The 27,554-nt window shown below is 25.1% G+C and overlaps 1 protein-coding gene across 9 annotated transcripts; it reads left to right on the top strand.

Annotated features, from left to right (window-relative positions):
- LOC126900024 (probable phospholipid-transporting ATPase IA) lies at positions 1–27,554 on the top strand. Of its 9 annotated transcripts, none has more exons than XM_050675376.1 (22): positions 1–230; positions 14,521–14,676; positions 18,949–19,169; positions 20,337–20,435; positions 20,499–20,659; positions 20,726–20,923; positions 21,006–21,283; positions 21,373–21,486; positions 21,549–21,757; positions 21,844–21,967; positions 22,033–22,229; positions 22,326–22,610; positions 22,676–22,828; positions 22,893–23,093; positions 23,226–23,384; positions 23,674–23,859; positions 23,940–24,197; positions 24,264–24,382; positions 24,681–24,815; positions 24,880–24,972; positions 25,264–25,355; positions 25,513–27,554. In XM_050675376.1, exons 2-22 carry the CDS (start codon positions 14,625–14,627, stop codon positions 25,608–25,610), a joined length of 3,432 nt encoding a protein of 1,143 aa, XP_050531333.1. In that variant the 5' UTR covers positions 1–230; positions 14,521–14,624; the 3' UTR covers positions 25,611–27,554. The 9 variants fall into 9 exon arrangements, with proteins under 9 accessions (XP_050531333.1, XP_050531336.1, XP_050531334.1 ...); XM_050675377.1 differs by lacking the exon at positions 1–230 and adding an exon at positions 11,439–11,747; XM_050675374.1 differs by lacking the exon at positions 1–230 and adding an exon at positions 11,439–11,781.

Below are 27,554 nucleotides of genomic sequence, written 5' to 3'. Positions count from 1 at the left end.
TTCGTTAAGCCTATCTGTTTTGTCTTTAACAATTGTTATTTTGTAGTTAATGAGAAATTTGTGTTCTCGTATTTTTATTTATAATTTTTGATGTTATAAGATGTATCAACGGCATAGTATTTTAACTCAGTTGGGTTGTGGTTGAATCTGTATCAATAATCGAAACCATCAATATCAGGTTTCAATTATGTTCCGTTGGATAAGGAATAGTGGTTATTTAACTAGGCTTGGTAAGTTTTATCTAGTTTTTAAAATTATATTTGCTTTCATTTTTCGTGGGTTATGTTAAATTAATTTATAGCACTTTACAAAAATACTAATACACATATTGTTTATTGCTATTTGAATGTGTACAATATTTACTTGTTAGAATTTATTGACCTCATAAATGTAAGATCTCAATTAAAAATTATTGGAGGTCTAACGTTAATAAACTGATATTAATTATAATAATCAATTGCTGTAACAACAAAACAAGTTTTTGACAGTTGTTTTTTTTTTTTGAAATAACAAAAAAAAAGCTTTGGAGTTAATAATGAAGGTTTTGCTTTAGTTAAACCCAGAAGTTATTAAATAAACTACAGCAAAGCATTTCATATATTAAAAATTTCAACACATAAATTATATTATATTATAACATTAATTTCAAATTATAACATAGTGTTATGTGATATAATTAAAGACTGGAGTTATATTCTCTTAATTACCTTAAATATATTTCTAATATTTTCTTAAAACCTTCCAAATATATTCTATATTTTTTTACTTAATTTTTAAAAATCAAATAATAATGGTATGTAAAAATAATACATGGTTTAATATGTAATATTAAACCGTATATTTTACACTAGGTATTATTATCATTAATTTTTTTTTTATCGAAGTATTGCAAAAAAAAAAAAAAAAAAAATTGTTTATTTTAAATAAAAACTTAATTTTCAAGTACCTTAATATAAAAATTTGTATAATAATTTGATTTTATAAAATTGACAACATTTTTTTTATGTAAAAATAACTTCTTCCTAAATCCAAGTTTTAATTAAACTGCAAACACTCAGTAACATTATACTTATATAAAAATTTAGTCTCTAGATATAATTTTATAAATTCTCTAAAAACAATAATTTAATTGTATTTTTAAATGGAGATACTACAGGTGTGGTTTCATAGACAAAAGATTTAAGCGCATTTCAAAATATTTTTAGGAAATCTATTTAGAAATTGTATTGATATAAGAAATAATGTAAATTTTAACTTTTATAATACAATGAAATGGTGGAATTTTAAAATTTAATAGTTATTGTTGATGAACAAGTTGATTGAACTCAGTTTCATACATTTATTTGATGCCTAAAATCATTTTTACAAATGATGTCGCTTATCTGTTTTATGTGCTTGTCTATTAATATGTTTTTTTCATCTCAACTATCTATATTCTAAAATTATTTTTCAAGTTAGTCAAATTTGTTACATTTTTAATGATTTCTAAGTATGATTCATTTTTTCTGTTGAAAGTAGCTGACTTTTCATTTAGCTTACTTTTACTTTCTTGATTTTTAAAATCAAGATAGATAATTAAATTGTCTTTAACATGTGATATTAATCATAAAGATCCAGTATCATGCCAAAACAGTATAATAATTTGATACATAAATATGTTAGTGTAATTATCTTGATAAATATTTACTTTTTTATTTTATTTTTAAGTATTCATCCAAGAAAGTCATTTGAAAATTCATCATATAGAGCATGTTGAGTAAATAGTAAAAATTAATTTAAAAAAAAAATAAATTTTAGTAAAATTGTTAATAGTTAAAAAAATGAATAATGTTTATGCAAATTATTCTTTGTTATGGAATTCTCCAAAAACTAAAATAGAAATTTGATTTTTAAAGTTATGTTAGAAGACATTAGTCAGTAGAAGTATAATGAAAAGTATCAAAACTCTGTCTTTCATAATTTATTCACCAAAAAGCTTCATATTGATACACATCATAAAAACCAAATTTTCACAAAATCAGTTAATGTATTACACACATATACTTTTTTTTGTCAAATGCATAGATTTTCTATGTAAATATAAGATAATATAAAATACTAGTAATATAAAATATTAGTAATATAATAATAAATTTTTACTTTAAATATTTTAACTTCAATTTTTATAAATTTTATCTTCTATTAAAAAGTACATTTTAGATCTCTTTAACTCTATAATGTAAAATGGTGATACTAGTAAAATTAAATAATGTAAATAGTATACTAATTTTTTGTCTTGGTAAAGTTAGCACTTTTCAGTATTTTTAAATACATTTCACTTCATCAATTATTCAATTATAGACGAAATCTTAGTTGTAATAACACAAAATAAAATTATAATCACTTAATATTTGTAATAAATAAATTGAAGTTCTTTTATCATTTGTAAATTAATAAGAGAATTTTATTAATAATTAATTTGAATAACTATTAAAAATAATTTTATTACAATAAACTTAATTATTTGAATATTTTTAAGAAATTTCAATCAACCGTAAATTTTCAATTATCTGCAAGTTAATACTTTTTAAAAAAAGAAAAATTGGTATAAAATTTATTTTAGGCCCCCAAAATTCTTAACACGAATTTAAAAATTAATTAATTTATAGATTTCAATATTTAGTATAATTATAGTTTGAAAATCATTATTTATAGTGCAAGTTTTGAGGGTATATAAAAATTGATCTCAATATAGTAGGGCACTAGGACTAATGCCATTATATCAACGTCAACCTGTCCCTGAAAAAATGTATTAAATTTGAAAAATATTTCTACAATTTCTTTTAAACAATAAATTATATACCAGTAAAAACTAAATATAAATATTATTATACAGTTAATTGTAACTCATTCATACTTTATATTTTGTATTATGTAATTACTAAAGTAGATAATATACGTACTTGATCTATCTTGTACTTTTATTTTTTCAGTCAAATTGTACAAAAATTATTATTTAAGTAACCTTGTTGGGTAATTAATTGAATTAATAAAATTTTTAATTCTTAATTTTCATTAAAAAATTTAAATAACTAAAAGTAATGTAACAATTAATATATTAGAAGATATGTATGATGGCACTAATACCAGGGTAAAAAGCGTAGGAGGAGTATCAGAAGGTTTTCGGATAAGAGTTGTAGTGCATCAGGGTTCTGCTTTAAGCCCTTACTTATTTTCTATAGTGATGGATGAAATTACTAGAGAAATACAAGGAGAGGTGCCGTGGTGCATGTTGTTTGCTGACGATTTAGTGTTAATAGGAGAAAATAGGGAGGAAATTAGCCAAAGGTTAGAGGTGTGGAGATCAGCTCTTGAAGAAAAGGGTTTAAGAATTAGTAGAAGTAAGACAGAGTATATAGAGTATGAGTTTGATAAAGGAGAACACGAGGTAGGTGAAATAAGGAGGCCAGTGACAATTGGCGAGGACGTGATTGGAGAGGTGGAGAGTATTAAGTATATAGGATCAGTTGTGCAAAAAAGCGGTGGTATTGACGAGGATGTAAGACACAGGATTAAGTGCGGGTGGTTGAAGTAGAGAGAAGCGTCTANGCGGGTGGTTGCAGTGGAGAGAAGCGTCTGGTGTCTTATGCGATAAGAGAATTCTAATGAGGTTGAAAGGTAAATTCTACTAGACTGTATTGAGACCAGCTATGATGTATGGTTCATAGTGTTGGGCAGTTGATAAGAAAGTAGAGCAGAGATTGAGGGTAGCAGAGATGAGAATGCTTAGATGGATGAGTGGAGTGAGTAGAAAAGATAGAACAAAGAATGAGCATATAAGAGGGACTATAGGTGTAGCGTCAATCGTGGATAAAATGAGAGAAAATAGATTTAGATGGTTTGGTCGTGTTATGAGAAGAGAAGAATCAGAAATCGTAAGAACAGTTGTAGAAATGAATGTTGAAAGAAGAAGAAGCGAGGAAGACCAAAAAAGAGATGAAGAGATGCTATTGAATACGATATGAGGACAGCTGGTGTGAGTGTAGATGATGTGGGAGATCGTGTCAAGTGGAAGTTTAGGATAAGGGTGGTCAACCCCAAGTAGTTGGGATTAAGGTGAGGAAGAAGAAGAAAAGTAATTTAACAAGAGCATACAAATAAATAATATTATTCAATGATATATTAATAAATTTTATAAAATTAAACTCTATTTATCTAAAAGCACATTACTGATAGTTTTTATAAAATTTGGTTGCTCATGAAACCTAATAGTATTAGAAATGTCTGACTTCATTAAACTACAGACTATGAATATATTATTATATAAACTTCATATAGTCTGTGACAGTACTTTTAACGATTCACAGTTTTGAAACCAAAATTATTAAACTGAAGTAGCTATTAAGTCATTCAATGTCTAGGCAAAAATTATTTGAAATTATAACGTTCGAGTTTAAATTACGATAGTAAAATAATAAACAATTATTTTAAAAGTAATAGCAATTGCATTCAGTAGCTATTTTCACTGTGAAGACAAAATTAAGTTCGAAATTTTTTTTTTTTCATAATAAAGTATATTACATTACCTTTAATTTAAGATGTATATAAAAGTGTCAGACTTTCCGGATCACTTTCAAAAGTTAAGTGTAAAAGTAAATTTTTTGTGAAAAGTTGTCATTTTAAATCTCCCCCTGTGGGCAGATACAGGGTTAGATTTATAAAAAAAATATACCAAATGATAGGTAAAGACATCAAGCATCTATAAAAAAAAATTATATTGATTTGTTCATTTTTAAAAAAGTTATGGTTGTTTTAAGAAAAAAAAATTTCGAAAATTAGCGATTTTTAAATTTGTAATATTTTTGGAGGTTTCCCCCATTTACGGGGAACGAGGGATTTTTTTCCAATTTTTGAGGGTAATGTCTTCGACTAGATACGATTTGTGATCTTTTGACGTATCGTTGAAAGAAATCCGTTCGATGAGAGTTGAGAAAAAGTGGGGTAACAGACACACAAAAAAAAAAACACATTATAGGAAAACCAATACATTCTCAGTTTCGCATCGAAGCTAAAATCGAATATTTTTAGTAAATGTTTTAAAGAGAATTACAAATTTAAATTTGAAATTAAAAAAAAAAAATGTTTACCAAAGTTAAATTTAATAAATTAAACAATTTAACATTGTTTTTTTATAAATATTTCTATACTTCTTGTTATTCTAAAATAACTTTTTTTGGCGTAAAAAATTTTTTTCTTTAAGTTCTTGGTACAGGTCTTAATTAAAAAATATAAATATAATATATATAATTGATAATTAAACTGATAATTATGTTTTATTTAATAATTTTTATATTTTTAAAACTCTCTAATTAAAATTTACTCCTTAATAAACGTATGTATCCTGTAGAAAAAGTTATAAGCTTTAAAAATCTATAAATTTTGTTTGCGTTCGCTTGCAGAAAGACACTTCTTTTGAGTAAATTTAAATCAGATTATTTTAACACTGTAATTGTCACTTTAATTAGTAATTTTATTAGTACATATGTATTTAGCTTTATCTATACTATTTGATAACCACTTTTTATAACAATGATTTTTTTTAAATTTCTTATAACATTATTAAAGTTTTTACAATATCTCCAAGAAAATTATTAATTTTAAATTTACATCATAGCCCATAGAATTTTTTTGAAGATTATTCATAATTTGTTAATGTTCATAAAAATTACAATGGTGACTTATTAATGTCATAAATTTTTATCTGTTCACGTCTATTCTTGATATTATTAATCTATATTAAATTGTTAATTTTTGCCTAAGTAATCTTAGTATCTTGAAATGTACTTAGTGAGCAATCATAAATCATAAAATAAATGAATTTCCTAAAACGTTTGGAATTTTATTTCGGTTTTTTTTTTTACAGAACTATTTATAAATTAATTTAAAAATAAAAAAAAATTCTATGTGCAAAAAAAGATTTTCAATCTATATTATTTTTATTCCAAGTTATAACACAAATTGGAAATATTTAATTTTTGTCTGATTTTTCAAAACGCTATCGGACCGAGTTAATTTTGATTTAATGTAGATTAGAAATATACATTTTTTTATCATAATTTTTAATGGTTAGTAACTGGGTAGACTTGATTATTTATTTTTTTTAACGAATGGGTAATTTTTACGATGATTTTACATTATTTAAACTTCAAAAGAGTTACATCGCATAAATTACCCTTTATATTTCACAATAAAATAATAATAATTTCATAAAAAATGTAATACCTTTTTATTTATTTATTTTCTCATGTTTTTCTAAATCAGTGATTTTATTATTGATGCGTTCTTTATTAAAATATTAACATAGGTCGATTTGTTAGTTTGTTAGGCTGTTATTTTGTTTATAATTTTTACTTTACATTGTTATTTTTTATGTTAAATTGTTATTATCACTATTATATGAAAACAAAAGACTGTTAATATATTTTGAAAGTTTATGAAATAGTAAGTAAGCATTAAACTGTACTAAATTATGTTAAAATAATAAAGATTACCTAATTATTTGATTAATTAAATTGTAATTTATGCAATTCAAACAAATTTTCATTTGCCCCAGGCTTATAACATTATCAACTATACTTTAATTTTCATTTACCCTATACACAATATACTATTTGGGGCAATTGAAAATTTGTTGGTATCTAATATATGAAATAATATAATGATAGCTGTAACAGAACAATTTAATTTGCCCATTATGTGTGTTCAGTATAACACTTGCAGTTAGAAATAGTCATTTTCATTTACCCCAGAAGTATGGGGCAAATGTAAATTTTTTATGCAATTTTATATTATTTTTTTCTCTTAAAATAATCAACTATTTTAACGTTTGATTGAAATGTTAGACACATATTGTATATAGTTAAATAGTTTTTATCTAAACCAAAATTAAAAAAAGTAATTACTATATGAATCTAATAAAAGTTGTAAAACATGTAAATTTCATTTCCATTTACTCCACTTGACCCTACCATCTAGAACAAAGAAATTGGGTATATTTCTATTTTTTTTTATTACACGAATATCGCGATGTATGTGTTGCATGCTACTTAGTTCTAAATAAATAACATTTTATAACAAAATGTTTAGAATTCAATTATGATGTTGAAATTATTTTAACGCCTCCACTCTTTTATATTCCATCTAGTTTGTATTGTGATTTGTAAAATATACATTTTATTTTAAGATATGTTTTTGCATTAATCTGCTTTTGTTTTTTATTCTTGCGTGAATCGTCATTCAGTAAGTCACGAAATGAAATTGATACCGAAAAATACAATAGCCACACCCAATAATAATAATTAGACATCTAAAGTTAAGTAACACTCGACTCTGATTAATAGATAATAAGTATATTGGAATTATTTTGATATTTGAAGTAATTGTTTTCATAACTTAAAAATATTCACTCGTTATTTTTGTAACAACTAAAGTACTTACCCGCAAAACAAAGTATATGAAATTTTATTATTTTTACTTTATATCGTGTTTAATCATGNCACTCGACTCTGATTAATAGATAATAAGTATATTGGAATTATTTTGATATTTGAAGTAATTGTTTTCATAACTTAAAAATATTTACTCGTTATTTTTGTAACAACTAAAGTACTTACCCGCAAAACAAAGCATATGAAATTTTATTATTTTTACTTTATATCGTGTTTAATCATGTTTTTTACAGTAGTCAGGTGCGGAGAATAATTTGGTCCGTTATTTTACACTATCATTCACAAATACCATAATACTATTCACTTTTTCATCAATTTTCAGGTGTTTCTTTTTTTTTCCAAATAAGTTCATTTAGATGTAATTATGTTTTTGATTTTGTTCCGCAATATAGATTTTTTGAAACTTCATTTTTATAAGTTTTATTATCAATGTTTTCTATTACGTGGTTTTTATTTTGTTTTTAAAGTGAAAGATTACATTTTAATAAAGCGTAACGTGCCATATTGACACATATTGACTTATCGTGTAAATGGGTGTAACGGGCTTGGAGTATTGTTAACCTAGTATTATAAATGTTATATTGAAAATTATACAATTGGATCTTGTTAAAATAAATGTAGTCGTATAGTTCAGACAATGAATCACCCCTCCGTGTTTTTCATTGAATACAACAAAGTAATTGTGTTTTGTAAAATTAAATATATATATATTTATTAATGAATATCTGTTTATAGATATAATTGACATACTATGTTTAGATTACTTCGGTCACGAAAAGTTTTCGGACGAGAGTATAGTATTATTGTAATGTAATAATAAAGTATTATAAAACGTAAAAGTATAATAAAGTGTAATCTATCATTTATTCAACCCATAAAATTGAATTATTCGGTTCGATAATTATTTCACGGAATGTNTGTATATTTATTTTATAAATCTTGCCCTTTACTACTAGCCTACAGGGGGGATTCAAAATAAAATTTTTTTTACAAAAATTTAACTTTTGAAAGTGTTCGGTAAATACTGATACTTTTATATATAAATATCTTTAATTAAAGCTTGTCTAATGTACTTTAATATGAAAAAAAAAATTCGATAATAATTTCACGGAATGTGATATAATAATAATTATTTATTCAAAAGCAAACATACTATTCCTATATTTATGAAATATAGAAATAAAGTCAAAGTTGTCATATCATATAATTAGTATAAAAAATACATCGAAATATTTGAATTTTTGTTTATTTTATTGAAATGAATCAGTATATTCATAGTTTGGCATAGTAGACACTTCAGTTGCCGTCGAGTTCTAAAGTTTACTTGGCCTGTCGCTGATAAATGTCTGATAGTTTACCACATGTCAATGTCAACGGCGGCAAACACTATGACCTTCAACGACAGATGACGAGTACTTAATATTTTCTAGGATTTACCAATTCAATTTTCAGGATTGAATGGTGTTGACCAATTTAACGGTTTAATAAAAAACTATGATATTATCTTTCAATATTGATTGTTGACTAATGATGACAAAAGCATCCTTGCGAGATTATTCTTTTTCTAAAAGGAGATGACTTTAATCTTGGGACCTCTTATAAAGTCTGTGACTTTAGGAGGTCTGAAGTCAACATTTTCTATAGCTTAATTATATCATTAAAATAATTATTTAACAATAATGGGTAAACATTTCTGGGTGACAGAATATGGTAGGATGTGTATAACTTGCAGTGAATATATGACTCTAAGAATCCTAAAGTTAATATATTTTATTATTAAAGTAACGATTGACTCCAAATTCACAGTGGCAAAAAGCACCATGTCTCCATTGCAAAATGCAACAGAATACCACTGCACAAAATCCTATTCCTAATAAAACAACCATGATAAGGCTTAGCCTTTAGAAGAAGATTCATTTAAGTAATGCATTTTAAGAGAATAAACAAAAAAAGATGATTTGTTCGAAATATTATCTCAGTTTCCTATTTTGATTAAATGCTCAATATGTATAATAATTAGGGCTGGGCTGATATTAAACAGGTTATTAAATATTTTAATATAAAATTTAAAAAATACGTAAATTCTTGACTCAATAATGAAACAAAACCTTCAGAATACATCATAAGATTATGTTTTTAGACTTGCAGCCCACTATACGCGTTCATAACTCCAAACATTTTACAAAATTTTATTCTGATTGGTAATATTTCAAATTAAAGAAATGCTTAATAATTAATTTGAAAATGATGGCATAAAAACACAAGTAAAAAAAAATATCTGTTTTTACATTTAGAAAATATTTAACGACAAAAAAATTAATTAAAATAAGTCAATTGAAATTAAAAATTATAGTATACCATTTTGTATCAATATAACAGTTTTATAAAATAAAAAAAGTATAGACAATTTAGAATATTTACAGATACATTCATGTCTGATGTAATGTTGTGAATCGTTCAATCTCCGTCTTTGCGCTGATGTTCAGCTGTTCTGTTTGTTGTTAGTTCACGGATGGATGGCCTTATGAGAACTTTACAGAGGCACATGTCTTGCCCTTTTACCGGTTTCCTCAGCTATAATAAGATTGCCTCAGGTTATCTGGTATAAAAATTCTGCCAAACCATTGTAAGATAGAGCCGACCTCAAATAGTTGGGGTAGAGGCTAAGGAAATATTAACAGATACATTCATGTCTTCATTGAATAATAAAAAGTATATTTTTGACTCAGATCAAAATTTTTTGCTTAATTTAAATTTATTCATAGTTAACAACAAATTATTATCTAAAAAGTTCTGTGCCAAGCCCTTTAATTTTTACATTTATATATAAATGTATATACATTTGCCATAAAAGTAATAACTACTTTAAAATTTTTTATAAATTGTCTGAAAAAATTACAATACTAAATTATTCAAAATCAATTTCATACTACGTTGAATTGCTTTGAAAGATATTTATTCATAAATTATACTTATAAAGTATACTTATAACTACTAATTAGGAATAATGATTGAAATAGGAGTTAATTTTGCTTTAAGAATAATCAACCAATTTCTTAAAATAAAATTAGAATTCCACTATACAAATTGTGAGTATTTAAAACTTTTGGTTATTGACTTTGATTCTCTCGGACTGAGTAATAAATTTTGTTTAATAAATAAAATAATTAGTCGATTTGACATAATATTTCAAAATGTATTTTTAGAGGTATTCAAAAAAGTATTCTAGCCAATTGTGAATACTTTTTTAATGCTTTTATTGTATGAATCAGTATAAACTGGTATCTCACAATTTAAAGTTATCAGTAAAAAACAATGTATGATAATATTAAATTATTTGAAAATTTGATAATAAATCCACCCAGATTATTGGATTTTAAAACAATTTTTCATAATATTGGATTTAAAGAAAACCTATAATGATAAATTTGGTATTGCATATATCGACCGATATTTAATAACGTGTTTCATATCTGGCCAAACATCAAATAAGAGCCAAAGTTATCGTTACTACTAACAATATAACGTTGGCTCTTATTTTAAATTATTGATCGTTTCAATGAATTTGTAAAAAAAAATTCAACGTATATCCTTCTGACAATAGTAGGTCACAGAACACGAATTTCTGGTTATTTGCTTTTTTTTTTATTCCTATTACTTGCATTCGTTACTATCAAAGTAATGAACGGTCATAATACTGTTAAAAAACGCAAACTTTCGCGTTGCATTAAACATTTAGACGTTTTTTTGTTACTATACTTGTGTTACGTATATTGTGTATTATAAGGGTAATGATTTTTATATGTTTAATGTATAAGATGTCTGTAATGTATGAGGAGACCGGCACGTGTAATGGCCAAGTACAATACGATTGACATTCAATTATTATTTAGATTGGACGTGGTGACGAGTGCGCCACGCCTGACGAAGCACATGTTATAAAACCTTTAGTATTTCATTGGGACTCGTTACTAACGGGCGTCTGGAACGTTGCGTTAAAAAAGTTCACGCTTAATTTTTAATTATTTTCACTCGTTATTTTTTTCCCGTAGAAGTGTTTTGAGATTGTAAAATTGTACTTAAAATGTTAAGGTATCGTTGAAAGTTCGGTATTATGTTGTAACAAACACTAAAAGTAACTGTTTTAGTTAATTTGTCAATGACATCATATTTACTTGCCGTGTTATAATTTTGTAAATGCATCGGATGCTGTGCAGTCAATGGATTCGAATATTTTTCCACTGCCTCCTCTAGATCATTGTTATAGACGATAAAATAATAACAAACATTTTTGGTAGTATATCACGGCCATAAATATGCTAGGTTTTACGAAACAAGTTAGACAATTTATTTTAACTCACAGTTATGTTTAATTTAACTACTCAGTAATGATTTTTTATAATTAATAATGCATCTTAGAATGCATCCAGCCTGTTGCGATAATCTGTAAACTGTTTTAGTGTCACTTACACCAATTAGTTTTTTTAAGTGTGTCATATAGTATACCGTGAGTACTGATAATTATTGTCTATGAAATCGATTCGAAAAACGCCGACACCAAGTGACACTGAGTACATAAATATAATTAACGACCTTATTTCGAATGCACGTTTTGTTAATTATTTCGGGTAATAAAATATTTCTTTTCTACTTTTAAAGTCGAAAGTCAATTAAGTTGATCGTAGTTATTTGAAAGATTAGCAATAATGATTCAATTAGAGACTATAGATCAATTAAATGCTTACAGTTGGGTGTGATATTGTTTGCTAGTTATAACAAATTTAATGTATTGATCAATCCATTATACTTAATGTATGTGTTTTGTGGAATCACAACAACTGAGTTGTTAGTAGTTGATGAGTTCCATTGATTTTACCGTGTTCACTATTATTAGCGTTTGTGTATAACTTTGGCATGTATAGAAAGGTATTAAATAAATTAAATTTGTAAATTTTTGATAATATCAGATCAAGAATTAACAACACATTTAGTCTTTATCTTCTACTCATTACGTGCAAACTATTATTCTAGTGCTTATTAAAAATGTGAATTAAGTTCCTCGTGTTTAGTCAAGTAATGAATTAAGATATTTAATTATATTTACAGATAACATTAATGTTATATTTCGGTTTTATAATTTTGTCGGGTCATACTATTAGTAATTAATGTTAAATTATCATAAATGTTTGTTAGTTATTTTAATAACAGTCTTTACTGAGAAATAAGCTTAAAGTCGAAATGCTTTAGGGTTCATCTTACATTGAGTATGTCAGTAGGTAACTGTTTTATTGTATTTACTATATAAAAAAATATTTAAACGTTTCCCGTGATTCGTTTGTTTTCGGTCGTAGGCGACAACATCCGTGCTACTTAAGTTGGTCATGATTTATTCTCTGTTGTTATTTTCACGCTTTTAGTTTTTTATTAATCGGAGTATGTGACTTATGGTTTATTAAATTTCATGCACGTTATTTGGTTAATTCAATGGTTATGTAATATTCATATAAATTATGATCTCTTTTTAATGAAAAAGATCTGTTTCTTGTTCTGTTGATTATTCTAATTAATTTTGAATGCCAGTATTACTAATGATTCAATACGCAAAATTTGAGGTAATCACTTATGTTATCAGTTAATTAACTATTATTATATTATCGTCGAACAATATAATATTTTCGAATGAATGTGAATAGATTTTTGACTATTAAGCATTGAAAAATGTCCTTTTTTTGTTTTTATTAAATCGGTGAAAGTATATTATGTTGTAATTATTGGGTGGGAGAAAATTATGATACAATGTATTCTATTTGTTGGACGTACTAATCGAGTATGCATTGACTATCGTCGTTTTGTTTGTATTTCAACCTAACAGATTTTGTGTTTTTAAAAATCCATTGAGTTGTATAATACTAACATGATAACTGCTGTATAATTATTTATTGTTTTTCTAGGACAAGTTATTGTATGAACATTTTCATTTTAAAAGTTGTTTGAAATCAGTAATAAACTTTTATTGAACTCTCCTTTGTTTTATTTTTTACTCGTTTTATGTATATTTTACGACATTCGTTGTAAGAATTTTTTATGATGATTTTTCCTGGTAAAATCTAAAATTGATCCAGTTCATCCTTCGAAACTGATTTGGACCACACCCGACACTTAGACGCCATTACACGGTCAATAACTGCGGCCTTTAATTTAAACTCTCAGTCTACATAATATCTTAGCCCTCTGTTAGCTTTATTTAACATGTAGTGCTCGATGTCACATCGAATTTTTACTTTTATTGAGCAATTTCCTGAGTAATATTGACGTACGTGGCGACATATCCTCCACATTTTCCCTTCATTGATTTAATACACTACCAAAATATTGAAATTACGCCTTATCATTTTTAACTCTTGTCAGTTACCGTTTGAAATAGTTGATTTGTTAAATAAATAAATAAATCAATGCTTGTACGTGTTTGATTTTGTATTTTTAATCATTTTCTTCATTATATGTATCTGATTTTGTTGTGATTTACAAGTATCATTTTATCATAGTAAATAAATAGTTTAACTGGTGACACGTTGCAGCACAATATTCAACGATTTTTAAATTGTAGTCTTCATATTTTTACAAAAAGTTTTGGAGTGATAAAAAAGTACAGGTTTAATAGTACTCCCGTGAAATATTCAAAATTACTTAATACACTTAAATTACAAAAATTTTGATTTGTGCTATTTGATAGGGTCATCCCTTGTTCATTGCACACTTTTGGCAATAAAAACTAGATTGTGGGCTGCGGTAACGTTTGGGTATCATTAATTCATTAACAATGTTTACAGTACATACTGTCAATACACTTAACTTTAACGTTTTTTAATTTAAGTTAAACAACGCATTAGCATGCAGCGAATTAATTAGTAAATATAACGACTTAATTTTTAAATACTTTAGATTTTTTTGTTTTTAAATTGTAGCCTAAAATAGAAACCGCATTAAATATTACATGAAATAAAAATTTATTGTTATGCGTTAATACATATAGGTAAACATGCATATATGATGTCATTGAACGCTTCATCTTCCTAGCCTGTCTTCCTCCTTGTTTTTTATATTCGAGATTAACAATTATATAATAAAAATAAATCCATGACCAAAGAAAGAAATCCAAAAACTTCGGAGACCTCCAGTAAATCCAAAGGTAAGACCTAAAAATTAAAAAAAAGAAACATTTTAATGTATAAATATATAAAATTGTAAATATTTTTCTATTGGATTTGAGTTTTACTAGTTGGCGTTTTTTTGTATTTTTAAATTACTTTCAATTATTTTATTAGTATTACTATTTGTGTTTATGTGTATGTATTTTCAGGGTTGTAATGTAAATAATAAATGTGACCCAAGTTTTACCTAGATTTTTTTCTACGGTTTAATGTTTTGTTAGTGTTGTAAAAATTCGTTCTAGATATTTTTTAGTATAAACAAAAAAAACTTCTCGTTTAATATTAGTGTAATTTAATTTGATGATAAAACATTTAAAAATAGATGCTACTTTATGTTCCGGGCATATTGAAAATTGAGCTAAATGAAACAGATGACTATAACATTTAATATTTATTTTACAGAACTCTAAAAGATATTGTTAGAAACCGACTTAGAATCTTCATAAACGGATGGTTTTTTATTAAAAGAAACTTGTGTTTAATTTTTCTAATTTTTGAGGAGAGACAAATAACTATATTTTTCACAATCGATTTAAGTAATTATAATTTCATTTTTTTGGGGGGTCCGGTTTTTAAGACCATTTTCCTCTAATAAATTTTCTCTTTCTCTCTCTTTCTTCAGCTGCTTCCCTTCAGTTTGCTTTAGGATCTATTATTTTAATTTCTTTCTTCATACAATCTTTCCATCTAAGCTTGGTTTCCTTAGCGGTCTTTTACTTATCGGTTTATCTTCAATTCTTATCATTGCGTCCTTTTTTTCCTTGCATGTACGGCTTACATTAATCTTCCTTCGCTGCTTCCCTTGATATACACGGTTTTTGGAACATGATTTGAAATTCCTCATTAATTCTTATTCTTCATTTCTGGTTCGTGTGTCCAAATATGGCTCATAGATTCGCCTTAGATAATTTCTTTCAGATGTGTCTAATTATACTTCCTCAATTATCGTTTCCGCTAAAATTGAATAAAGTCGGTTTTTTGTTTCCGTCAAACTGACCTCCTACCTGTCTATCTACTAAAAAATTTGAGAACCATTTAGTTTTATGCATGGGTCTTCACGAACCAGTAGTGGTTTTAGCGTATGGGCAGGTTAGGCAGCTGCATGTACCACAATTTTCGACATTTATTTGTTACAAAATTCAGGTCAAAATTTACGTTCAGGTCTGTATTTAAGATTTTTGTGCGGGTTATTAATATTAATGAGCAAAATAAAGTAATTTTTTTCACATCACTATCTAATGACATTCGCCTCCAAGAATTTTTGCCCCTACCTCCCCTAAACGTCGTTTTGAATAATTACTTATTTTATAACATAGGTATACCCTTATAAAGATAATTTAAAATTTTACCAAAAGTAAATAAATCATAATAGATATCTGTCTTAAGTATGTATATTTATATATTTGTAATAAATAATAAAAAAATAGGTTATAAGAAAATAAAAAGTCATCAAAACATTGAAACAAAATTCAAATATTAATAATGAGCTTAAAGAATATCTAATACGTATAATAATATAATAAAAATTAGATCTATGATCTAAACATTCTTTGATAGTTGTTGAACACTAATTTCACAAATTCAAATCAGCTAATTTTATTTTTATTAAATTTATCAATTGTCTCTTTTGTTTTTTTTTAACGGATTTCAATTTTATTCCGTTTGCTTTTCGAGGCTGCATTATCAGAACTATATATTTTAATGTAATTGTAAGACTAAATATTTTCTTTTATATTTTTTAAAATATATTAATAGAAGGATGCGCCTTATAAAATTGTTCATTAAAATGTGAATGAAACAATTTTTTGTAGAACGCACTGCTATCTAATAACAATAATAGAATAGTAAAGAGTTTGATTAAAAGTAAATAATTAAATTGGTTTATTTTGGCAAATATTTTAACCACACGTTTTTTTTAACATGCAACTATTTAGTAGATGGTAAAACTACTAATTAAAATTGAAACTTTTTTTTTTTTTTTTTTTTTGAAAACGATAATTGGATTCAGAATTTTCTACTTTTATTTTATATTTATACCTTAACTTGAACATTTAATAAAATTTTGTAAATTATTTCGTTTGTAGTGTTTTTAATGTAATCGTATTTGTATCGTAAAGTCAATTTAATAATCTATTAACCTAAATCATTAAATCTACTAAGAATAAATAGTTAACGCCCAATGAAATAACAAGTTGTCGATATTACTTAAGAACTCATTAATTTGAGAAATAATTATAGGACAGGGAGTTACGCGTTTAAAATGTTGATTAAAAATATAAACATTTTGGCGACTAAAAAATGTATTAGGTACATTATTAAAAAATAACTTGCTGAAAAATGATATTGTCAACTTAAATGAGTTATTATTATAATATTGTTGTGTTCTTTGGTACCTAAGTTTTACTCTAAAAACAGTATCTATTATTTTAGTTACAGAATTTGTCCGATTGTAATTTAAAATATAATTTTGATTTATTTATTTATTTTATACACAATACGGGCATTAACTCAAAATAAAAATTTATGACAGATTAGTTTAACAATTAAAAAGTAAGATTATATACAGCAATATTGACGAAAATTATTAAGCTCGAATTGTCAATTAGTCATTTCAATTTTTTCCATTTATCATAATTTGACAAGTGGCTTTCTTTCAAAAAGATGTACGTCTGTTCTGGCAAAATAATTTACAATGTTACTTGACGTGTTGTGCTAAACTTAACAATCTTGGTCCCATATCAAGTTTTGTAGCGGATATAGTTTTGTAAAAAATAAATTTTTGTGACGTATTAAACAAAAAAAATTACTGTAGTCGTTTAGTTTTAATAAAAATAATGTTTTGATATAATCCTATAAAAATTGTGCTTTTGCTACATATTCTTAAATTTTTAATAAAAAATTATTATTTATTAATTATCTGAGCTGTATTGTTATCATTGATATCACAATCTATTACCATGTAAGTATTAAATATTACTCTAGTAAAACGTCAAAGATATAATTAAATTATTAATTGTCATTTAACTGAAAATTTAGCTATTGCAAAATTACTAATTAACAAAATAAGCTCATTAATTACTAGGTATTGTATTATGGTATTACGAATGTATGCATATCATTATTAGTTTTAACAATATTTAAAAACCATTATTTTCATCAAGCAGAAATGAACATGTTTACGTTTTCTATTCAACATTTTTTAATGTTTTAGAAATTTATTATTTATTTGAATTTTGGGAAAAAAGTACTTCTATATGCACCTGCCTTTAGTCTTAAACTTGACATTTATTAAAATAAATTTTATAATGAATCAAATAGAAATATGTACTTGTAATCTTTTTTTTTCATAAAATGAATTTAAACTAACTTATTAAATTAACATTTTAAAAGGTATTTATATTTAGTAAATTACTATGTTATAAAGTAAAGTTTTAAAACAAAAAAAAACTATTGACAACATTAAGGAAAATTTGATATGATCATTAGATCATTTATTAAATTATAAAAAAATTATTTTTACAATATTATAATATTTTCATTGTGGAATAATTATTTTTTGTTTACTTATAAAAATTCTATTATTATTTAAAGTTGTTTGTCTTAATTCTCAAATCAAAAAAGATTTTTACAATTTAACTTGGTTAAAGGATAATTTTTTAAGTACTTTTATAACAAATGTTTGATATGGTATATTCATCTTTCTTTTGAAAAACTTAAGTAATTTCTACCGAAATTTTGACAGTAATTATACTATTAAAAAACATTTATTTCTTAGCGTGTGTTAGTAGGAGATTACTTTAGGATATAATACTCATAATTTAAAATCGTATTAATTAAAATATTTTATAGTCAATATATCGTAACAACCAAACAATATGTAATTTTTATATTTAAATAAATACAATTTGTTAATTCCATAAAATTTTTTTATTTATAAAATGCCTTATTTATGTGTTTATGTATTTTTAAGAGTTTTTTTACATACATAGAGTTAGTAAAAATATTTTACTATAGAAGTTACGATAACTTGTATTTTTTCATAATAATCTCAGAAAAACAAGGTAAACTTTGTATTATTTCAATGAAATAAAATGATAAAATTTATGTATTTTAACTTAAACCTACCGAATTTAAACTATACATAAAGTATTTTTTACAATAAGCGATTATATTCAAGCTTACTTCGTATATAATTTAAGTTATGTATTACACACCAATATGTTAAACATACTTGTTATTAATTGTTTAAGATCAAAATGCATTCGAGGATGAAAGCGGCTTGGATGCCGTAGACTGTTTGGGTGCTAGAGATAGCCGGTTAATTAATATCAATGGCCTTCAGCGGTACAAAAGCTGCTCTAATTGTATATCCACAGCTAAATACAATTTTATATCATTCCTGCCAATATTTTTATTCGAACAGTTTCGACGATACTCGAACTGTTTTTTTCTACTTATTGCTTTATTACAGGTAAGCTTTTTAAAGACTTTACCATTAATTTTATATAAATTATCTTATTTTAAGAATTAAATAAAAAACGTTTATAAAGAATCTGTATATTACTGTTAAGTTAATAAAATCAGTGAAGCAATTTTGCAAAATGATTTTCTCATCAAAAAAATGTGCGAACAAAATAATAATTTAAAATAATTATCTGTGTCTGAATGTATTTAGTATGGTAGAAATTAGATTAAAAATATAGGACTGTAAACAAGCGTGTTTTTCGTTGTTAAAAATAATAGTTATAGTGTTTTGGGACAATAGAAAGTTAGTGAATATGGTATATTTATTTTTATTCCATGTCTTTGAGTAGTAATTTTTATTTGTATTTTACTTTTTAAAAGACATTATAATTTTGTGTAATTTTAAACCTATGAACATTTTTAAATAATTAAAATTAATAATTGGAGCTAAAATGGATTTTTGAAATTTAAAAAGGAAAAGAGAGTTGAATGGCGAGTTTGAATAAGCGGAAGCAATAAATTTGAGTTTTTAAGTGTATCATATTTGTTTGATAGTTTAATATTGATATTAATGTGTTTGATAGAGTTGAATATTTAAACGAGACAATGCGAAAACACCCTAAGGGTGTGCCCAAAACACTTAGGCTGGTGATTAGATTGTATAAGAAAGGGACTAAAAAACATGACACGTGGACGAATTTTAAATCGTAAAACTCTTAGATAATAAATAACCTTATTGTTAAGGCTGCATTGTTACCGTTAAAGGTTAATAGCTGCTCGTGACCTTTGTGTATCAATTGGGGTAAATGTTGTGTTAGTATATCACAATATGTATGTATGTGTAAAAAAGTAGAATTTATATTTATGACATTACTGTTATAGAAATATTATACATAAATTACATAAAAATGAATAAATAATTAACCTTTGCATGAAGATTATTTTTTATTGACAGAGTACAATGTTATATGTTATATGTATCTAGATAAAAGAGGCTCAAAAATGTCAACCATGTTAAGGTGTAAGGTGTACGAGTTTATAATAAAAAAAATTCATTAACACTATCTTCGTTTATTTTATTTTTTATAGTTAAAAATATACTTTTAAAATATTTATTACATTATATATTTTTTTAATAAATATAATAGTTTATTTAATATTTTTACTATTACAGCAAATTCCTGAAGTATCACCTACTGGTCGGTTTACTACATTAGTTCCATTATGTTTTATACTATTAGTTTCAGCAGTTAAAGAAATTATAGAAGACTTCGTGAGTAAAAATGTTAAGAAATACTCTATATTTTGATATTTTTTAATTGTTATATTTTTGTAGAAAAGACATAGAGCTGACCGAGAAGTTAATCATAGGATAGTTGAAGTGTTAAGTAATGGTTCTTGGTTACCAAAACGATGGGACCAAATAAATGTAGGAGACATTGTAAAGGTTAAAAATAATACATTCTTCCCTGCTGATCTTTTAATAATTTCTTCCAGGTAGCTAAGTTCATTTTCGGAACGATATATTAGTATTTTGCTAAAAATCTTGTATTTTTATTTCAGTGAACCTCAAAGTATGTGTTATATTGAGACAATGAACCTAGATGGCGAAACTAACTTAAAAATTCGACAAGGTCTTCCAGAAACAGCAAATTATACTGATCCCAAAGATCTCATTCATTTAAAAGGCACTATTGATTGTGAACTTCCTAATAGATTGATTTATGACTTTGTTGGAAGTTTGAAATTGACTGACCGTGTGTGAGTACTTTTGTCTGATTATCTATCAGTTTATAGGTCCTCAAGTTTCTTGAGTACCTATATATTTTATACATTTTTTTAGACCACTGCCTTTGGGACCTAATAATCTGTTACTACGTGGTGCTATGTTACGAAATACACCATGGGTTTGCAGTATTGTTATATATACTGGTCATGAGAGCAAATTAATGATGAACCAAACATCAGCTCCTTTAAAAAGGTCAACTGTTGACAAAATTGTTAATACACAAATAATAATGTTATTCTTAGTACTGTGTTCACTATGTTTGCTCAGCGCATTTTGTAATATTATTTGGACTAAGTACAAAGGTTCAAAAGATTGGTATCTGCAAATTGATGGTTAGTAGTAAATTTTACTTTAAATATTTTTTATGATTGTATCATTATACGTAAATTGCATAATTAATATTTAATTAATTTTTATTCAGATATTGCAACTTATAAATTTGCATTCAATCTACTCACCTTTTTTATTCTTTTCAACAATTTAATACCTATATCGCTTCAAGTTACTGTTGAAGTTGTACGATTTATGCAAGCAAGTGTTTAATTTTTTAAAATATTTAATATTAAAAATATTGAAAATTATTATTTTATTAGGCAGCATTTATAAATAATGATATAGAAATGTATCATGAAGAAAGTAACACGCCTGCAATGGCAAGAACATCAAATTTAAATGAAGAACTTGGAATGGTGAAGTATATATTTTCTGATAAGACTGGTACATTAACTAGAAATGTAATGGAATTCAAACATTGTTCGATTGCTGGAATTCTTTATTTAGAAGGAGAAAAAGAAATACTATTAGATGTATGAAGTTAATTTATTTAATTTAATAATAATATATACATTCATCTTTTTATAAAAATGTAATAATTTTTTTTCTTTTAAATTAGAATTTGAAAAAACATTATTCTAAAAATCACATTACAGAATTTTTAAATATGATGGCTGTTTGTCATACAGTAATCCCCGAAAAGAAGAATTCAAGTGAAATACTGTATCATGCTTCATCTCCTGGTAATAATTATTTCAAACATTTTTTGAGACATACATTTATATAAGTTTTTAATTTATATTTTTAGATGAACAAGCACTATTAAAGGGGTGTAGGTCTCTAGGCTATACTTTCCATACAAGAACACCTAAATCAGTTTTAATTTCTGCTTTAAATATTGAAAAAGAATATAAAATATTAAATGTAATTGAATTTTCCAGTGCAAGAAAAAGAATGTCTGTTATAGTACGGTGTCCATCCAATAAAATTCTCTTATATTGCAAAGTAATAAAAAATTAAATTTTTATTTTTCATAATCTGTTGTTTCTATATGAATAATTGTTTGATTTTTATTTAAAACTTCATATCTGCTGATTTTAGGGAGCTGATTCTGTCATTTTCGAACGTCTCTCTGAAGAAGGTGAAAAATATAAAAAAGATACATTAGCACATCTTAATGAGTTTGCAAACTCCGGTTTTCGTACTTTGTGTTTTGCTTACACTGAAATATCAGAAAGTTTTTACGCTACATGGAATGAAGAATTTATAAAAGCATCTAATGTGGTTAATGGTCGGGATGATGCTATTGATAAAGTTGCACAAAGTATTGAAACTAACCTTACACTTCTTGGAGCTACAGCTGTTGAAGATAAATTGCAAGATAAGGTATAGTTGTAATTATGAGATAATTTTTAATAAGTTAGTAAAATAATGTATTTAATTATAATTAGGTCCCTGAAACAATAGCATCTTTATTGAAAGCAGGAATAAATGTATGGGTTTTAACTGGAGATAAACAAGAAACAGCTATTAATATTGGTTATTCTACAAACTTAATTTCCCAAGACACTCCGTTAATTTTATTAAATGAGCCTACTTTAGATGTAAATATTTTAATCACAATTATTCAAGTACCATTAAGAAATTAATTAACTTATCTTGAAATAGGAACTTAGAGAATCATTACGACATCATTTAAATGAAGTTGCATCTAATGTTAATAAACAAGAAAATTCATTAACATTAGTCATTGATGGTCAGTCATTAAAACATGCATTGTCACATAACCTTAAAATGGATTTTTTGGAATTATGCATGAGTTGTAAATCTGTTATATGTTGCCGTGTATCACCCATGCAAAAAGCTGAGGTATAATAATAATTTTTTTAAAGATAAGTAACAGGTTTAAATAATAAATCGTCCTATTGAGTAATGAAATTTATTAAAATAGTAAATTTTTTTTATAGTTAATAAGTATAAAATATTTAAACTTTTTTGAAGGTTGTAGAATTAGTTACTAGTAATACAAAACAAGTGACACTTGCCATTGGTGATGGGGCTAATGATGTAGCAATGATACAAAAAGCTCATGTTGGTGTTGGAATATCTGGTGTAGAAGGTTTGCAAGCAGCTTGTGCATCTGATTATTCAATAGCTCAAGTATGTATTTCATTTAATTTCATTATATTAAACTGCTTTAATTTTAATTATTTAATAATGGTATGCCATTACTTCTATTCTAACTGGATCAATTTAACTAATGATAAAATTTTATTGTTGTCTATCACTAAAAATTTTCTTAGTAAGCACTCCGTTACATTATGTATATCAATTGTTTTCACTACCTAAATTACACTTAAGATTATCTATATTCCATATTACTACCACAAAAAAATTAATTTCGATTTATTTAATAACATTTACTAATAAATTGTTTATTACTTTGTAGTTCAAATTCCTATTAAAATTACTTTTGGTTCATGGCGCTTGGAACTATAATAGAATGTCAAAATTAATTTTGTACAGTTTTTATAAAAATATTTGTCTCTACATCATGGAATTGTGGTTTGCAATTTATTCAGGATGGTCTGGACAAATTATTTTTGAAAGATGGACAATAGGACTGTACAATGTAGTAAGTTATTTTCTTAAGATTTTTGATATAGAACATTCATTTTTTATTCTGTTTAATTGATATAAATATATAATTTGTAGTTATTTACTGCTGCTCCTCCATTAGTAATTGGCATATTTGATATAGTATGTACTGCCAAAACTAGAATGGAATATCCTGAAATATATTCACAGACAGCTGATACATTTGATGTTCAAACATTTTGGATGTGGGTGCTAAATGCATTAATCCACTCATTCTTGTTATTTTGGTTATGTTTGTTTTCCTTGGAAAATGAAGTAGTGTGGTCTAATGGAAAAGAAGGAGGATATTTAGTCTTAGGCACCTTCATATATACAGTAAAAAATTGATATAGATTAAGTTAAAAATATATAGCAACATAACTCTTTTCTTTTGTATTTCAGTATGTTGTGGTTGTTGTAAGTCTTAAAGCAGGTCTGCATATTAAGTCATGGTCTTACATTGTACATGCTGCTATATGGGGTTCTATTGTTGCTTGGTTTGTGTTTATAATAATATATAGGTATGTATAGACTACGTTCTTGCGTATAGGTTACTAGATAATATATTATTTTCTCTCAAATTTTGAACTGAACATGTTTTTAAATTCATTAACTTTTCATAAAACTTTTTTAACAAAAATATTGAAACAGAATTTTAACTATTCATGTAAAAAAAATGAAACATAAAATGGTGCAGTTATTAAATGACTATAAACAAATAAAATTAAAAAATAACTTTTGCCATACTTTGAAATTATTTTTTTAACTTTTGTTTGTTAGTATTATAATTATTTTTGAATATTGTAATTATTTTTTTAGTCATTTCTGGCCTATTTTCCCGGTTGGTGCTGTCTTTTATGGTATAGATACAATGGTATTTCGTTCACCAGTATTCTGGTTATTACTTATTTTTTCTACGTGTATTGTCTTAGGAATTGACTTGGCAGCAATAACGTAAGTTTTTTTTTGTTTTTTTTAATACAGTTAATCCTATTTTTTATTTAAAATTAAATTACAGGCTTAAGTTGAATTTTAGTAAAAATCTTGTTCAGACCTTAAGAGCAAATGAACTAAATAATTCAAACTTAAACAGTATTAATCAAAGACATAGGTTTGTGTAAACTATTATATATATATGTATATATTACTAAAAAAATTCTTTCATACTGTAAATAGACATTTGTATTTGCTATTAATTAATTTTCAATAAACATCTTATATTTTTATATATTATTCTAAATGGATTGTTGTGTTTGTGTACTTTATATACTATTTGATAATATCCTTCCTAGTAATCATTTTTGGGAAATGTACTGTAGTATTGGTAATAAATCGGTTGTAGGTTATAAACTATGGTCACACAACTTATTAAGTGTGCATGTTTGTTATTTGTTGATTTTAGAATAAACGAAAAGTCACGTCTTCTTACAAATGTAAAAAATGTTTTCCATTTCAAATCTCGATTACAATCGAACAATGATGTTGAAATGAACCGTAAGTCAAACGAGAAGAAGTGTGGCTTTTTATGTTTTGTATTTTTCTTTGAGACAAACAAACACACAAAGTGTTTTTTTTTTGCACCAGTTTTGCGTTAGAAGATGCAGTACATTGATCTACTTTATCAACAAATTATTGATGTATTTATTTTTAGATGGTTTTGCTTTTTCTCAAGAAGAAGGAGGTGTCGTCAGCCAATTGAACATGATTCGTGTGTACAATACTCGCTTACCAATCCCCGAAGAAGTATAAATATCTCTGATAATTACTGTTAACTTTAATTTTAATTTTCATGAAGCACCTCATCTAATTAAAGTTATTAAGTAGTTCTAATTATTTAATATTTAACATACTGCTATTGTTATTTTGTAATTGGATTTGTATAAATTATTAACATTTTATTTATATTATTCATTTATTGTACATAATTTACATTATTATATAATATTATATTTTATTATTTATTTATAACAGATCCAATTCTAGAGATGATCTAACATCTGTAGATACTCATCATATATATTTTATTATTTTTGTTGTTATTATTATTGTTTTGTTTTTATAATTACATTTGTACATCTGTGATAAGATTATTACAAATATATTTGATAATATATTTATGAAACACTTATAGTTTTAAAATATTAATAGATAAACTAATAAATTTTTTTATTTTGGTGTATTTCTAATTCAGAAATTAGATGTTTCTTAATATTTATTTGTTTTTGTGTGATTAAATGATTTATTAGTGATGTGTAATAATTATTAGTGATGTAACAAACTATTTAAAATTCAAAGAAAATTATGAAACAGACAGATATAATGTTTTATTTCTTAACGTATTCATTAAAATTTAATTTTAATTTTAATGCATGATTAATTTATAAGATATAGAATCTAAGAGGAAAACAGCTTCTTTTGTCTTTTTCTCCTTATTAACGCAATAGTTGTATTAGAAGGGTGTTATTAAAATTAAAATTAGTATAATTTTAATTTATTAAAAAAATGCATTTTAAATATTTTTCTTCAGACTACCAGATTTCCTATAGAGTTCTTGAAAATAATTACTATATTATTCATTACATTGAATATGAAAAAAAATTTGTATTTTAAATGTTGGTTCAAATTTGGAAGTAATTTTTTGTCAAATTTTTTTTAAAACTTTGATAATGTTTATAATTGCATATGCATTATTTCTTAAATCATATGTTTGAGTTTGTTGCATCACTAGTATTCTAATTTTTTTTTAGTGTTTTATTCTTTATTGTACCAAGTTTGTACTGTTTAAAGAAAAATCTCGTATAGAAATAATAAATTAAATTAAAATTCAGTATGGAAGTATTGCAAACCTAGTAATATAACTGAACCTAAACAATTACATGGTGTGTTTTGTTAAGTTTCCGAAAATTAAGTGATGTATTTAGATCATTTTAACAATAATGATAGTTTAAAAATTTCCTTTTACAATTTATACTACTTAATATATTTTTTGATTACTAATTAATAAGTTAATATTTATAATTTAACATATTGCCTTTTAATACATTATAAAGACTTAAAAACTAAAAAAAATAAATAGATGGGATTGACTAATTTTGATACTAGTAAGAAATATACTATTTATACCTAAATATCTGTTAAGTTGAATAAATAACTTGTTTATTATGTTTAATTTTGAGGCAATAATTTTTACCCATATAATGTACTATAAACAAGTTCCGATTTTGGCGGAAGAAAGTCTCATGGCCCCTGGGATTTTTCAGATTTTCTTTGTTTATACGTAAAATAAAATATAAAAATAAATTGACGCCTTTGATGTGTCTCATTCAATTTAAGACGTCGGGTTTCACAATTCCTTAATTCGGGTTTGACAATAAAGCAATTTTAAATAAATTTTGTATCAGTTTATGAATGATAAGAATAATTTGTTTATTCAACAATTTTTTGTTTATACTCTCTTAATAAAAGTATAGAAAACAATTATTAAAAGTAAAATCATATATTATTAAACTTTAATGTATTAATATAATAAATTAAGTTATGATTTTTATTATGAAAATCATAAACATACTTAAAACTTAGATATTTTAGACCAAGAACTTGTTAGGGTGTTGGACATTTGTTAAATATTCTAGTAGCTACTTATAATTTTATCATTTACCTGTAATTTGTATTATAGAATAAACTTTTTAAAAA

The sequence above is a fragment of the Daktulosphaira vitifoliae genome, unplaced genomic scaffold, assembly GCF_025091365.1.
Source record: "Daktulosphaira vitifoliae isolate Bord-2020 unplaced genomic scaffold, ASM2509136v1 Scaffold_2, whole genome shotgun sequence".
In the NCBI taxonomy this organism is placed as follows: Eukaryota; Metazoa; Arthropoda; class Insecta; order Hemiptera; family Phylloxeridae; genus Daktulosphaira; species Daktulosphaira vitifoliae.
The sequence above is the reverse complement of the archived record's forward strand: the minus strand, read 5'-3'. Positions and strand labels throughout refer to the sequence as shown.